This window comes from Sphaerodactylus townsendi, linkage group LG07, assembly GCF_021028975.2.
Source record: "Sphaerodactylus townsendi isolate TG3544 linkage group LG07, MPM_Stown_v2.3, whole genome shotgun sequence".
NCBI classification, from domain to species: domain Eukaryota; kingdom Metazoa; phylum Chordata; class Lepidosauria; order Squamata; family Sphaerodactylidae; genus Sphaerodactylus; species Sphaerodactylus townsendi.
The window spans coordinates 23695265-23710235 of NC_059431.1; the positions used below are offsets into that span (position 1 = coordinate 23695265).

Below are 14971 nucleotides of genomic sequence, written 5' to 3' on the forward strand. Positions count from 1 at the left end.
TAGAGTGCAGTATGTAGCATTACACATCTGAGTCATCTTGCAGGGGGTCAATAGTTTCATGGGTTACACAGCAAATTAATTGCTCCACAGCAAGGTGTAGTGGTTAATAGCAGGTCTCTGATCTGGAGAACCGAGTTTGATTCCCCATTTCTTCCCCTGAGTGGCGGACTTTTATCTGGTGAATTGGATTTGTTTCTCTGCACCTACACATGAAGCCTGCTGAGTGACCTTGGGCTAGTCACAGTTGTTGGGCTAGTCATTCAGAACTCCCAGCCCCACCTACCTCACAAGGTATCTGTTGTGGGGAAAGGAAGGGGAAAGGAGTTTGTAAGCCCCTTTGAAACTCCATACAGGAGAGAAAGGGGAGTATAAATCCAAACTCTTCTTCTTCACATAGAACAAAAGGCAATGCCAACTTTCACTAACCCTGATATAAACTCAGTTTAAGGCTCGCTGCTGTTGGCAGGGCATCATGCTGTCTAGCAACAAACACTGCAAGGATGCAAGAACTCAGATGGCAGCAAGTCATCCCCATGTCTTGTAAAAATTAACAACTCATTTCTTTAGCTCGTTACAATATTGAGTTTTCTGTCTAGGCCGCTTTAGTGCTCCCCACTCCCCCTGATCCTGTTTCTCAGTCCAATATGTGCACAGGGCTTGAAGAATCAGGGGTTGTTTTCATTGCTGTGGGCTACAGCAAAGATAGGAAAGTGTGCAGGGGGTTCCTGTTTATCTTATGCAAACCTCATGAGAAGTTGGGCTGAGAACCAACCTCTCCCTCATGCTCTGCAACTTTGCCAGAGGGAGGAGGTGGGATTCATTTTCACTTGCACTGCAGTTTTTTGGGGAAGGAAAACATGGCAAGAGCCCACCTTTTCCAAACAGCAGAACACAGGAGAACTCAGGGGACAGAATGTCTGCTTCTCAGCATCCTTCTCATCTGATACCCAGGAGTCCTCAGTTTTAGAAAACAGATTGGCTGAAGCTTGGTGGACACACTTCATGAATGCTGCCCAATTGCCCAACCGAGGTTAGGCTATCTTAAGCATCTCTCCACCGTCTGCTCTCCTCCTTGCTGCTTCTTCCTCCTATCCCAAGCACACTTCCACTTGCCTTGTAGTTCCAGAGCTCACACACTGAGGTGGCACTGCAGAAGTTAGAAGGCTGGACTGGGATGGCACAAGTTCAAATCCTCACTTTACCTTAAATCTCGCTGGATGACCACATGCCAATCTCAGTCTATCCTACCCTAGAGGAGTGTCATGAGAACAAGATGGGAGGTCTATGGAAGCAGCCCTGAGGCCCCTGGAGGAAAAATAAGGAACAAAATAAATCTATCGGACTACAGGATAGATACCTTTGCACTGTCCTTTAACGCTAACCATAGGCTTCAGTTAAATAGTCCCTTTCCATTTGGATCTCTGACTCCCACAACTACTCCTTCCATCCACGGCTGTGGTCTTCTTCTAATAGGAGACTCATTCTCTTAATAGAATTGTGAGTTAAGAACTATCTTCAGATTCAACTCAACCCAAAGTACCATTTGTAAGCTTGCTTCTAAATAAGGTTGCAAATTATGGTTTGGTGCTAACCCTGGTTAGCTTGAAGATCAGCGCAGATATAACTAGAAGGGAGTGGGGAGGATACACACGAGCGGAAAGAGGAGTATGTGAACCTGCAAAAACTCCAAAGTACGGGTAGAAGATCAGGGAATATTTTCTCTACACTAGATCTTTGTGAGTTTTACATTTTCAAAACCAGTGTGAATCATATATTTTCTAGGCAAAGTTACCTAGTCTGAAGCACAACGCACACACCTTAAGCAGTCATCACCAAGATAAATTAAAGAATACAGCGTGTACCTTTCATTTTCTGCCAAAACTGCTCCTTCCTCCTTCAGCTGTTTACTTTTTGCCAAACAGTCTTCAAGGAGAAGTCCTTTTTTCTTTTTTGCCTCCGGTAGCCAGTCAGCCTCATCACTACCGAGGCCCTCTTCATCTGCAGCCTGAGCTTCAAACTTCTGTGATGTTACCTTTGATACTTTCTCCCCAATCTTCCTCTTCCACCCAAAGGAAGCCATTTCTCAGAACTGAAAAGGGATCATGTTATGTTTTTTTACTTGCACCTTAAAACTACAACTGAAGTTACAAGACAATCCACTGAAAAAGGACTTAATTTCTACAATCAAATTCTGGCTTGTGGAGAGATACAGAGTTTCTACACACACATGCAGGAATACAACCATCTACCTCAGGGATCTGCAACCTGTGGATCTCCAGATGTTCATGGACTACAAATCCCATCAGCACCTGCTGGCAGGGGATGATGGGAATTGTAGTCCATGAACATCTAGAGAGTCAAAGGTTGCAGACCCCTGATCTAGCTAGTATTTGGCCTCAGCTTGTGAATCTTTCACTTCCTAAGACTTAACTGTTGGATCTATGGAGAAACACCCATGAGTTGCTTTCCCCATTGAGCAATTTAGACTGCAACCTCCTTGGAACAGTGACATAGTATTGCTTACAGGCAAGGTGCCAGATAAGAAAAGAATTATAAAGGTATTAGTACTTCCTGAGCTCTACAGAAGCTAATAATAATTGAACAACAGATATGATTTGTTCTGTCCTGAATGGTCCAAACTAGACTGATTTGTCAGCTCTAGGAAGCTAAGCAGGGTCGGTCCTGGTCAGTATTTGGATGGGAGGCTACTGAGGAAGTCCCATGTTATTATGCAGAGGCAGGCAATGGCAAACCACCCCAAAATGTCTCTTGCCTTGAAAATCCTATGAGGTCACCATAAGTCAACTGTGACTTGGCAGCACTTTCCACCCCTACCATGCTTTCAAAAACAACTTAGGCCAGTGATCTCCAGTGTAACACTTGCCAATGCATTTCCTGGTGCCCTTTTGTTTATTTGATGAAGCATCTGTCCTCTAAAGCCAAAAACCAGTCCTGGCTCTTATTGATTGGCAATCCCAACTTAGGTTTTGCAGGCAAAAAAAAAACAAAATAGTTGCTTCATGAGGTCACTCTTCCACTGAGATATCATCATCTCATTTCAGACTCAATAAATACAATGGATTCCTATCCTACTGCTGGTGTTAAATAACTTATTATGCGAACAATTACTGTGTTACCACATAATACTGCTATGGTAAATGTCCACTGTTCTTAACATAGACAACTGATAGTTGCAGAAAAATAATACAAACTGAACATTTTGCATTTGTGAACATGAACACCTGAAGCTGTCTCATAAACTAGACTAGAGCGTTGGTCTCTTTGGCTCAATATTATCTATTCTAACTAGTGACATCAGTCCTTCAGTGTCTCCATCAGAGAAAAAATATCCTCCAAATGCTGATACTACATCCTTGAGCTAGAGACTGCCCTTCCACCTTTTTGTTTACTTGTAGACCTACTTTGCATATATTTCTCCTCAGGTTTCTCCGCATTTATCTGATCAGCTAGGTTTGATTAATGCATAAAATGCCCATATGACTGTTAAGTCTTTCCAGTCCCTCAAGATTTAGTTCTGGGGTACCACAATAAACCTGGTTCCAGGTAGTCACGTTAGTCTACAGTAGCAGAAGAAAGCCTAAAAACAGTAAAAAGGTAAAGATGGTCCCTTGAGCAAGCACCAGGTCATTACTGACCCATGGGGTGATGTCACATCATGACACTTACTAGGCAGACTATATTTACAAAGTGGTTTGCCATTGTCTTCCCCAGTCATCTACACTTTACCCCCAGCAAACTTGGCACTCAATTTATTGACCTCAGAAAAATGGAAGGCTGAGTCAACCTTGAGCCATCCATCTGAAACCAACTTCCATTGGGACCCAACTCAAGTCATGGGCAGAGCATGGGCTGCAGTACTGCAGCTTATCACTCTGCATCACAGGGCTCCTCTTAAATATTATATTAAAGTTTTAATATAATATTTAAGGTAAAGGTTACTCTGCAAAGCACCAGGTCATTACTGACCTATGAGGTGACATCACATCACAACGTTTATTAGGCAGACTGTTTACAGGATGGTTGGCCATTACCTTCCCCGTTGTCTACACTTTACCCCCAGTAAGTTAGGTACTTATTTTACTTACCTCAGAAGGATGGAAGGCTAGACCAATGGTATAAACTTTCAAGAGTGAAAGCTCATGGAATCATAGAGTTGGAAGAGACCACAAGGGCCATCAAGTGCAATCCCCTACCATGCAGGAACACACAATCAAAGCACTCCTGACATATGATTATCCAGCTTCTGTTTAAAAACCTCCAAAGAAGGAGACTCCACCACTCTCCGAGGCAGTGAATTCCACTGTCAAACAGCCCTGACAGTCGGAAAGTTTTTTTTTTAATGTTTAGGTGGAATCTCTTTTCCTACACCTTGAATCCATTACTCCGTGTCCTAGTCTCTGAGGCAGCAGAAAACAAGTTTGCTCCCTCTTCGATATGACATCCCTTCATCATGTATGAATGAAGGTCCACCAGCCCTTATTTCCAGGTCAGAAGGATTTGTATCTGACAAAGTAAGCTGTGAAAACGTATACCTTGGGAAATGCTGTCACTGTATAAGCCAGTGGTGGCAAACCTATGACACGGGTGCCAAAGGTGGCACTCAGAGCCCTCTCTGTGGGCACGCGCAAACAAAGTGCCCCCCCCCCACACACATCTAGGCTGGCCTGGGCCGCTGGGCTCGATTATTAGCATTAAACCAAGTTTGGGGGAAGCAGTGTAGGTAACCCTGTTAAGCGCTGTTAAACCCCACTGATTTTCATGCGAAAAACTAAAGCGCAATCCTTTACCTGGGGGTAAGCTCGGTTGCTGGCAATGGGGCTTGCTTCTGAGTAAACCCTCCTAGGGTCATGATTCACCCATTGGAAGAGCTGCACGGTTGCTTCAAAGCAAAGCCACCAACTACCACCCAGCTCGCTCCTGAGTAATGCATGCCTTGGAGCCAACCGTTTTTTTCTAACTTAAAACCTCAGTATTCAGGTTAAATGGCCGTGTTGGCACTTTGCTACAAATAAGTGGGTTTTGGGTTGCAGTTTGGGCACTCGGCCTCAAAAAGGTTCGCCATCACTGGTATAAGCTATTACTGGTCTCCAATTTTGTTCTACAATAAATCTCTTAGGCTTGCACCATCTACAGGGCAGTTCTCGCCATCTTCCCTTCAGAAAAGCGCTTGCCACCTCTTCCCAGCGCTTTCGTGCACAACTAGCCCCATTTCTCCAAACAAAACCCAGAATCATAAAAGTAAAAGAGCCTTTGAAGCCCCCAAAGACTCCTTCCCTTAATCTCACGTTAATGAAAACCAAAGTGGGGGAGAAGAAGGAACGAGGCACTACCTGAAGCCTCCTCTCCAGCACTGCCTTTCCAGCCTGGTCACCTCTGGAATATGCCCCGCCTCCTCGGAAGTAGAGCAGAAGGAAACAGCTGCGTTCTGCGAACTTGGTACAAGAGACCACAGAGACGGAGACATTCTTCTAGACGGTCCTCGTAAGCACTTCCGGTTTACCCGTAATAAGGCTGTTGCAAGGCCCAGTATACAAGGGTTATCGTTGTAGAGGTGCCGTACTTTACACTTTTCGCCCACAAAGAGGGTCGACGGTGGGTTTCAAGTTCAACTTTTACCTGAAGGTCAGGTAGAACGACGCTCTAGTTCGGTTCGCTTTTTGTGGGGTCGATACTACAACTCCCAGCATGCTGCGGAATTCCCGACTAGAGGTTATAATGGGGACGTGCCGAAGAGCATGCTGGGTCATGTAGTATGATCGGCTTTGCCTTTTGCAAATCCTCTGACTATTGCTGTTCTTTGTTTCCTGGGCACATGTTAAAATGTTTTACTTTCTTCTTGGCTTTTGCTCCTTGCTTTGAATGAGTTTTGTATGTTTCAGGGCTACTTTGTTTTCATAGCGATAACTGCTGCTTGTCGCCATTAAGACATACAAAGCCTTTTTCTCAGATCCCACAAGGAATGCCAGAGTTTAATAAAGTTGTGGCCCCATGAAGCATGAGTACAAGCAAAAACCTGGGTCTTCCCACATATTAGCGCTGTTAATTTGTGATTGGGCTTTTCTTGTTTTGAACTGTACATAAGTTACATTTCACCCTAGTACTTTCTGCAGTTTGCGATTCCTTGGTCCTGGTATGTGTATTTCTTTTCCCACATCCTAAATAAAATGTCCACATGGTGAAGATCCATTCAGCGTCTGGAGAAATGGGCTGGAATAAACCTTTTTAAAAAGCATGATACTGTCACAATATTCCTTTTGCTGTAGTAGATAGAACTTCTGTTCTTGTATGCTTTTCCTTTTCAAAAAATTTTGTTACAGGATCACCATAAGTCAGCTGAGACTTGGTGGTATTTTCCCCCATTGTCAAATGTTTTTAATGTTGAAGTGTTTGATGTTGCCACCTTGGGAACTTTGGGTAGACAGGTGGCATAGAAATGTTTTAAATAAATACTAGACACAGTGGCTGAAGTGGTTCTGCACCTGCTATGGCAGGGAACAGCGGGTTAGAAGTCAACACAATAAATAAATCACATCCAAAATAATTTTCGTTTGGGTTTGAATTATAAGCAGGGGATTCCTCATTTCTCCTGAAACCAAACCATTTCCTATACAGTGGATCTACTGTCAGTCAAAGGATACAAGAATTAGGTAGATGGCTCGCTGGTATGACTTGACAGTTAAAAGCATTGTATGTTCAAAGAAGCCTCTATGCATTAACCACACAACACCTGAATATTGATACACTATCTTCACAATACAGTGTCATGTCTTTATTGCTGTGTGAATGCAAACAGTCCCCCATGAACCAGAGAGGACCCTGAAATGTATCCAGTCTATCAGTACTAGTGGATAAGCTGTACTCCACGGTAGAACATATGCTTTGGATACACAAGCTCCACTTAAAGATGTTCTGCTAGAAGTTGGCAGGTCCCCCTCCTTCTGTGCCCCAAACTCTGAAGGTTTGCTGCCAGTCACAGCAGATAATACTGACCAAGATAAACCAATAGTTTATGGTAGTTCCATATGTGCAAGAAGCTGTAAGATTTTTAGAAGAATTCCTGTAAACTTCTGATGAGCTTCATTGTTCTAAATCTGATTGAGTTTAGAAACTTCCCTTGAGATTATCTTATTCTATGTACACACGATAAAAAAACAGGGTAGTTTGCACACAAGACCATTACACAGATGTATTTGCATACAATTTTAATGTTCATTAAAAGTAACAAGTCATACAGCTATCACAAGCAGTTTTTCATTCAGTATTGCCAAAAAAAATCTGCAATAGAAGTAGGCACATCTTGTTTGTAAGAGAAGGTGGTCATCAGTTTCTTAAACTATATAATGGTAAATCAATCGACAAAGCTAAGTCTCTCAAAAGCTTGGACTGAAACACTTAATATGTCAGAACACATCAGAAAGTTGGTCTTGAAAATATTGCACCACAAAGATAGACTTCTACCCTTTTACCAGTGTCAAAATACATTGCACATGGACAGATTTACTGCCCTAGTCGGTTATGAATCGTAATGAAACAAATCATTCAAAGGGATTCTCCTCTGGGACAAACTTGAAATACTACTTTTCAAAAGGTACTTGGCTAGTCAAATAATACTCCCTTTGATTTTTTAAAAAGTTTTTGAAGATGCAATTAAGCAAGCCCTTTTTCTTAACAATTCCTACAAAAACTGGCTATGTGACCGTCTACTGCCATGTTCTAACGTAATAACTAAGAAAATTCAATTTTAAGCCTCCACTGCAAGATTTTTTTAAAAATCATTTCAACCTAATATTTATTGTAAGTGTAGAAAAGTTATGAAAAAGTAATATTTTTTGCTTGAACACCACACGTTGGACAGCCCCTGCTATGAAAAAAAAGTATTTTAAAAACTCAATAAAAAAAGGGGAACATTTGATGGATAACAGCTATTTTTTAAAAAAAATGAAAACTGAGTCCATTTGAGAACAGGCACACAGTACCTTTCTGCCATGTATGTTAATCTCTACATACCAAAGTTAAAGCCTGGGTTGCTTTTAAGAACAAAAGGATCAAGCATATATACATCGATAGATTTGTAAGATTAACATCTGTTGCACCATGACGTTTTCCACAGCAACATCACTGGACACAATCCAATAAGTGCTGCTGGCACCCATCTTTCAGTCTTTCCAAGTGAGGTTCAAGGCAATCCCTCCCAGGTTGTATGCAGTTCTCGGCAAGCAGTGAACTCAAGGGGACTTACTTTACAGTAAAAGCCTATAAAATCCAGCAGCAGGCTGCCTGGAAACAGCAAATGTGCAGCAGCAGCATTTACATCTTGTGCCCGGTCATGTGTGCCAAAGATAGCATGTGTCTTAACACTTTCCTAGACAACTACCCAGGAATTTTTTAAAAAGTGTGCGTTTTGTAACATTTGCCAAGTGCATCATTAACAATTTCAAAATTAAAACACAGCAGAACTTTAAAAACAACAATTATTGAACAAGTGTGGCAGAGCTAGACATACCAATGTTTGTTTGTTTTAAAATTAAAAGATACAAGGATGACACGGTCCCATCCACCCACCCCCATTATCAGAGCAGTACTACATACTCAACATTTTCTTTAAAACACAACTCCCTCCCTTTCTTGTCTGTCTCTCTCTCACACGCACAAATACACACACTTTACACATGAAGCACACATTAAAGACTGCTACTCAATCCACATTTTGAAGACACAGTTGCACTCTAGAAAGTAATAATGTGGTTTGAAAAGATGTGAAAAGTGTTAACACAGAATGCATATGAGCAACCAGTGATTCTAAAAGCAACTACAAGATTTGAGATCTGGGCCTAAGCAGCTGCACACCTCTTTCGGCTCAGTGCATCTTTAAGCTGTAGGTGTCAACACACTCAGCAGATCTAGATCACTGGACTTGGATACAACTATAAGCACAGTTTCAAGAGCTGCACATTGCTAGCAGAACCTTGCCCACCACAGACCCCGCCTCTAATATGAGAGATGTACAACAGAACAAGTTTCCAGAAATTTTTTAGCTCCACGTATAAAAATGTCCAATGATCTAAAGACATACTTCAGATTAAATACCCGAAGGACTTATCAATGCTCTTTTTATGAAGATTTTGAAAGTAAAACACTGCCACTTCCAAACCTGATATTAAAAAGTCTGCGCTGTATGGCATCCAGCCTATGCAGATGTAACACTAAACAATGGTTTGCTGTCCTTAACAATGAGGTTGTTTTGACTGTCTTAAGCTCCCAGCCAAGAGGATTAAAGATGGCTATAAGCTAGAACAGGGGTCTGCAAACTTGGCTCTCCAGATGTTCATGGACTACAATTCCCATCAGCCCCTGTCAGCATGGCCATGCTGGAAGGGGCTGATGGGAATTGTAGTCCATGAACATCTGGAGAGCCTAGTTTGCAGACCCCTGAGCTAGAACATGAAGTCATGGTTTGATAAAGATTTGCATCAGTTAGGCACTATAGCTATGTCAAGCAAACCATGGTTAAGCCAGTTTTTCACATATTTCCACCTACAAGGTAAAAGAAGGACTCTGTGATGCCTGTCTTCTGAGTGCAGGGCTCAGCCTGAAATTATAGTTTCACTGTACATTCAGGGATCAACCAAGGTTAAGACGGCAAACCAAGGTTAGCAACGGTCATGGTTACATGTAATGTAAATGAAAGGCCAGACTGGCAGGAAATATTATGTCTTGTCTTCACATTCTTCTCTAATTGTATTTTTTTTTAAAAAAAGCCTTCCCTGGAGTCAACTTGTCAAATTTAAAAATCTCCCAAGTTAATTCTGTCATTTATTTCTATTCAAAGGGCTGTTGCAAATTTCAAAACTAAAACAAGTCTTAACATTCTGTTACTTTAAAAAAAAACTTCAGTAGCAAAAAGTGGTGTAAAAAAGTGATTATGCTCAGGCAAGACCAAAATCACCCACTACATCTGCCAAAAAGCAGTGAGACGCATGAAAAAAGCGGAGGAGTCACTGATAATTCTCAGCGCCAGATTTTAGAACAGCATGCACCAATCTGCCTGGGCATTGGGTTCAGGCATAGCACAGGATCCGCACCCAATCGTAACATGCATGAAGCTGCTTGTTAGTCTACCAGCATAACAAATGGAAACTACACCGTCATGATCCTTATCCAGAATGTCTTTATCTTTATGCAGCTCTTGGATTAAAGCTGGAAAGCGGTTTTCTTTTCCTGCACACTGCTCTCGCCTGAACCCTCTGCTCAAGCTCAAAGGAAGGTCTTGTGCTACTCTCCAAAGACCCTTTTTACTCTCTCCCTGGAACCAATCATTGCTATGCCACCAAGTCCTTCTGAAATGCTATTTCAGTCTCAGAAGTGCTTTGAAACATGGCGGACGTTTAAGGGAAAGCAAGTCTAGAGCTCCAAGCAGGCCCAGTTTTACATTCCCACCTCGCTGCTAAACCCAATACTTTCCGCAGCTGTATTTTAGTTAGGTTTACACAGCTTTCGCGTCTATACACCTTACATAAAATTCAAATGGTGTCTTTGGATTCTGAATTGACTTTGGACTTTCCAGCCTCCTCATTGGTGCAAAGCAAGGCAAGATCTTGCATTAGACTTTTTCCACTCAAGACGGTTGAACCTGCCAAATACTTAGGATGTGCCAGTGGCCACAAGTGCTGTTTGACAAGGAGAACACTTACGCTGATAGAGCAGGATGCTACTGAAGACTGAGATCAAGAGAGTCACCCATGGCATAGACCAAATTACCAGTGGACCAATCTACCAAGTGACCATTTATACTGTAAGAGGCATATATAATCAGCAACATAAAGTACAAAAAAAAAAGATCTTTCTGGTCAGTTATAACACTTCACAAAGTCCCAAATGTGTACACAATGAAAAGATAAACTCCACTCAATATGTTCGCAAAGTTTCTTGTACCTGTATCACACGCGAAGATCTAATCACAAGTTCCATCATCATATTAAGAGGTCTAGACTGCCTTCTGTGTACTCCAATTTCTGTGCAAACTGCATTGTGGCTAGTCGTCTCAACGCCCACGTTAATTGTATTTGATTATAATTGGAAGCATTTGACTATGATTTCTTTTCTTTAGGCATGCTTATTGCTGTAAAAAAAAATTTAAAACCGATCTTACAAATCATTGTGCAAGTATTTTAATTAGATTTGCACACATCTCAAAAAATTCTATCGTGTGGCTCCCTGATCTCGGGGTTAACTCAGCTGCAGAAGAGTCGAGGGAAGAGGTCACCGATGAGGTAAGAGACATATCAGAGGATTTTCCTTGAGCGTCAGTGTCCGAATCCTTCTGACAGGATCTGTAGTTAGTCACAGAGCCCGACCTTTGTGGAGTGGTGGTCCCAGACTTCACTTCAGTAATTTCATCTAGGGCAAAAAGAGAACAGTTTAACAATACTCCGCCACTCCTGATGCCCTATGTATCATCTGTCTTCATCTTTCACAGTCCCCTCCCAGGGCTTAGGACCGGACGCCATCCATCAAATTGTAAGTGGGTTGTATTGTATTGCTGCTACTGATTTTATTGTAATAATTGATTTTAATGGGGTTATTCGATTTGTTTTTTGTATTTGTATTTTATTATCCTGTCTGACTTGTACACCGCTCTGAGCCCTTCGGGGGTAGAGAGGCTTATCAAACCGAATATATAAATAAATAAATACACCAAACAGGATGATAAAAGGATGATAAAATCATAAACAGTTGGACAGAAGCAGTGGTCACAAGCGTTCTTGGCCTTTGGACGAATATCGAGCATGCATTGGTCACCATGCTAAGAACTGTTGGGTTATTATGAGAACCAGATTGACCTCGTTTAGTATGGTGGATAAAATGTGCACATTTTGACCCCAACTTGTCCCCATCTTAGCTGCCAACTAGGTGGCTTTATCTATTATTATGATCAACAAGAATTTCCTTGCCAGATTAGAAAAGTGCATCTAAAGTCAGCTGGGGAATACACAAACTCAACACAATGTTGTGGACCATTTCCTGTTGGCCTCTGACACCCCGGATGCTGCCACCATACAGTTGCTAAACATGAAGGTGCATTTAGACATCAAGCCTTTATTTTTTTAAAGGTAACAGTCACCAGAACATCTGGGCATGGGGGATTTGATACACTGCATGTAGCATTTCATTTTGCCTGACTTGAAATTATTGCCATCAACTTTGCTCAGTCTTGAGGAACTCACTTGAGGTCGAGTGAAGGTCAATTCAGGTTGCACATCTGACCAAACAGTAATTTAACTCACAGGTTTGAGGGATGAATGAATGCCAGGAACACTGTAAAGCTTTTTTAAATTTGTCTGCAAAATTAAAAGGCTAATCTGCCCATAATGAGTCTAAAATTGATGGCTATATTTGTCCTTCCCATACCATCAATGCTGCGAAAGTCCAACAGATACGTCCTACTGTCCACCTGGTATAACTGCAGGCTCATTTTGGAATAAGTACCAGTCACCGGATTCTTCCGTCGAACACGCAAATAGTATGGATTCACAACCTAGGAAACACAGTTGAAAGTTAACATTTGCACTAATCTTCTTTTCTTATATTAAGAGACCCCCTCCCCAAAAAATGCATTAACTTGCAATAGTCTGAGTCAAATGTTCACAGTTTGCATGTTTAAACAGTCTGTTCAAAAAAGAACATAGATCTCACCTTCCACTCATAATCCAACTGCTTGATTGCTCGACAAACTTCCGCCATGATGTCATTGGGTCGACTCTGACTCCGGATTCCCAAATGCCACTTAGCTCTCCTGACCCCTTGGTGTTTGGACTTCTGTGGGTTTAGCTCATCCAGTGTATGGCGCAGCCTTGGTGCTTCGGCTACTAAAAATGGCACTCTTTCCGGATGGGGACGAGAGAAGTGATCGTCGAGAAAAGAATCTGGTGGGCTCGTCGCCAGGTAGAAGTCTTTAGCTTCATTCATTATTCTTCTGTTATCGATGATCAGGTGGTAGGCGACTGCCAAAGGATCCTGGTGATTCCGATTATATAAGCAGCTTAGCACCTCCTCCTCTGTGCATTCAAACTTTTCGCAGACCTCTTTTAAGGCTTCGTCGTCGATCATGGTCGAACTGTAAGATGGATCTTCAGGAAAGAGGTACTTGGGGAGATCTTGCTTAAACCACTCATGTTCCCTGGATAGGAAGCAGGACGCATTTTAAAAGTCAGATATCTAGAAAATCGAACTAGACTAACATAGCAGTTTTGGCTCTTTGTTCTCTCTTTACAAACTGAATTTGACACAGCAAAAATGATGCAATAGCTATTGTAATTGATGCAACACAACTACCACCCCAGGAAATAAATGTACTTCCATTTTTCTTCCTCTTCCAGGCTCAATATAAGACACTCTTTCTTGAGTCTAAAAGATTATTTCACTTTCCCAAGCCTTAAGGGCATTTTACCTCCAATATCAATTCATCCTAACGGCTAAAAGTAAGGTTGGGAATAAGACCACGGTTTAGGTAGCATTCAATATCGACATTCTACTAATGGCAGCATTTTACACCAGTATAAGAAGGACTGTTCCTGCATCAGTGGGTTGGAGTTGCTGGACTGAATGGGTTCTCTTTAACCTCTATTTGTATACTTAAACTATTACTGGTATTAGTTGATTTCCTGCCAAGGAGTATTCAAAACAATAAAATCCAAACAGTGAAAAGTAAAAGTATCCAATACAAATGAACCGAGTCATGCAAATTGATGGCAAGAGATACGTGCCCACAGAGCAGAGCTTTTCCACTTCCCCTTTCCTACTCCAGTCCCATAGCCACGCTGAAACATTATTCCCAAGGATCAAGAGTTCCCAAGTACAACAAGAGAAGGCACGGAAGAGCTGAAGTTGAAAGGGGACAGATTCACAGACACCCCAATCCTCCCTTGCTCATGCAGAAGGACATTCTGTTTGCAAAAGGGAAGGAGAGTTTGGATCCAGTCTGATATTAAGCCTGAACAGGTCACATGAACTTTAAAAAAAACCTAGCAGCAGCTAAAAACCATCAGAAAGCAAGTGAAATATGCAGTTTTAGCAGGAAAGTTATCCAGCCCTCAGAGAAGCTGGAATTATATTTGACCAAGTTACTAATTGCATTATCCCATTCAAAACCCTACATTAGAACATTTAAAATCTGCTTTTCACTGTGCAGGTAAGACACGTTAGGAAGTGATGTATCAATTACCAGTTAACTCATCAATGCAGCGCAGGCTAGGATGTCTGGCCGGTGTTAAGAGTGTAAGATGCAAGTGTAACTATTTAGCATCAGGGTTATGTCCAGTCTGTATTTGAGCCACTGGTTACCTTATATCTCTTATCGTAGCCCTCTTCATGGGATCCACCTGCAGCATGCGTTTCAGAAGGCTAATTACTGCCGGATTCAGGTACTGAGGAGTATAAAATATACCATCGCATATCTTCTTAAAAAGTGTTGGCACATGATCATCATCGAACGGAAGGGTCCCGCATAACAAAGCATAGAGAATAACACCACTGCTCCAGATATCCACTTCTGGGCCTGCGTATAACCTGGAAAAAATTGCATTTACAATCAGTTTTGTTCACAAAATAAGCATTCTACAACAACCATGTCTTAAACTGGTTTCGCAGTCTTTCAGCAGCTAACTAGAAAGGCAATACAAAGCACTTGCATTCTCAGGCTTGGATCCTGTTCCTTCATTCGACTTGAGTTCTGGTTGGTCCACTGTTGGGGTGGCCCAGTATAGAATAACCTCCTCTGGCACTACCAAGAAGTGCCTAGAACAAGAGGAAGACCCTCCACAGCAAACAGAAGGTACAAGATCCAAGCTACAATCCTTCGCATTCTATTTCTTAATATGAAATAAAGCCAGCAAGTATCCATGGGATGGCCTCAAACCAGGGAGACCAGGATGTAAACCGACATTCAGAAATG

The 14971-nt window shown here is 41.9% G+C and overlaps 2 protein-coding genes across 2 annotated transcripts in view; both read right to left on the bottom strand.

Moving 5' to 3' along the window:
• The window catches only part of TTC33 (tetratricopeptide repeat domain 33), a 30449-nt gene extending 24959 nt beyond the window's left edge, over positions 1-5490 (bottom strand). Inside the window, 2 exon segments of the mRNA XM_048503868.1 lie at positions 1863-2089; positions 5352-5490. Of these exon segments, the coding sequence (XP_048359825.1) occupies positions 1863-2080 (218 nt within the window). The 5' untranslated portion in view covers positions 2081-2089; positions 5352-5490.
• A 1718-nt stretch (positions 5491-7208) lies between these two features.
• PRKAA1 (protein kinase AMP-activated catalytic subunit alpha 1) overlaps positions 7209-14971 on the bottom strand; it is a 32256-nt gene continuing 24493 nt past the window's right edge. Inside the window, exons 6-9 of the mRNA XM_048503573.1 lie at positions 14362-14586; positions 12715-13198; positions 12430-12556; positions 7209-11418 (exon numbers count right to left, since the gene is read on the bottom strand). Coding sequence (XP_048359530.1) covers positions 11174-11418; positions 12430-12556; positions 12715-13198; positions 14362-14586 — 1081 coding nt within the window. The 3' untranslated portion in view covers positions 7209-11173. The remainder of the gene's footprint in view (positions 11419-12429; positions 12557-12714; positions 13199-14361; positions 14587-14971) is intronic.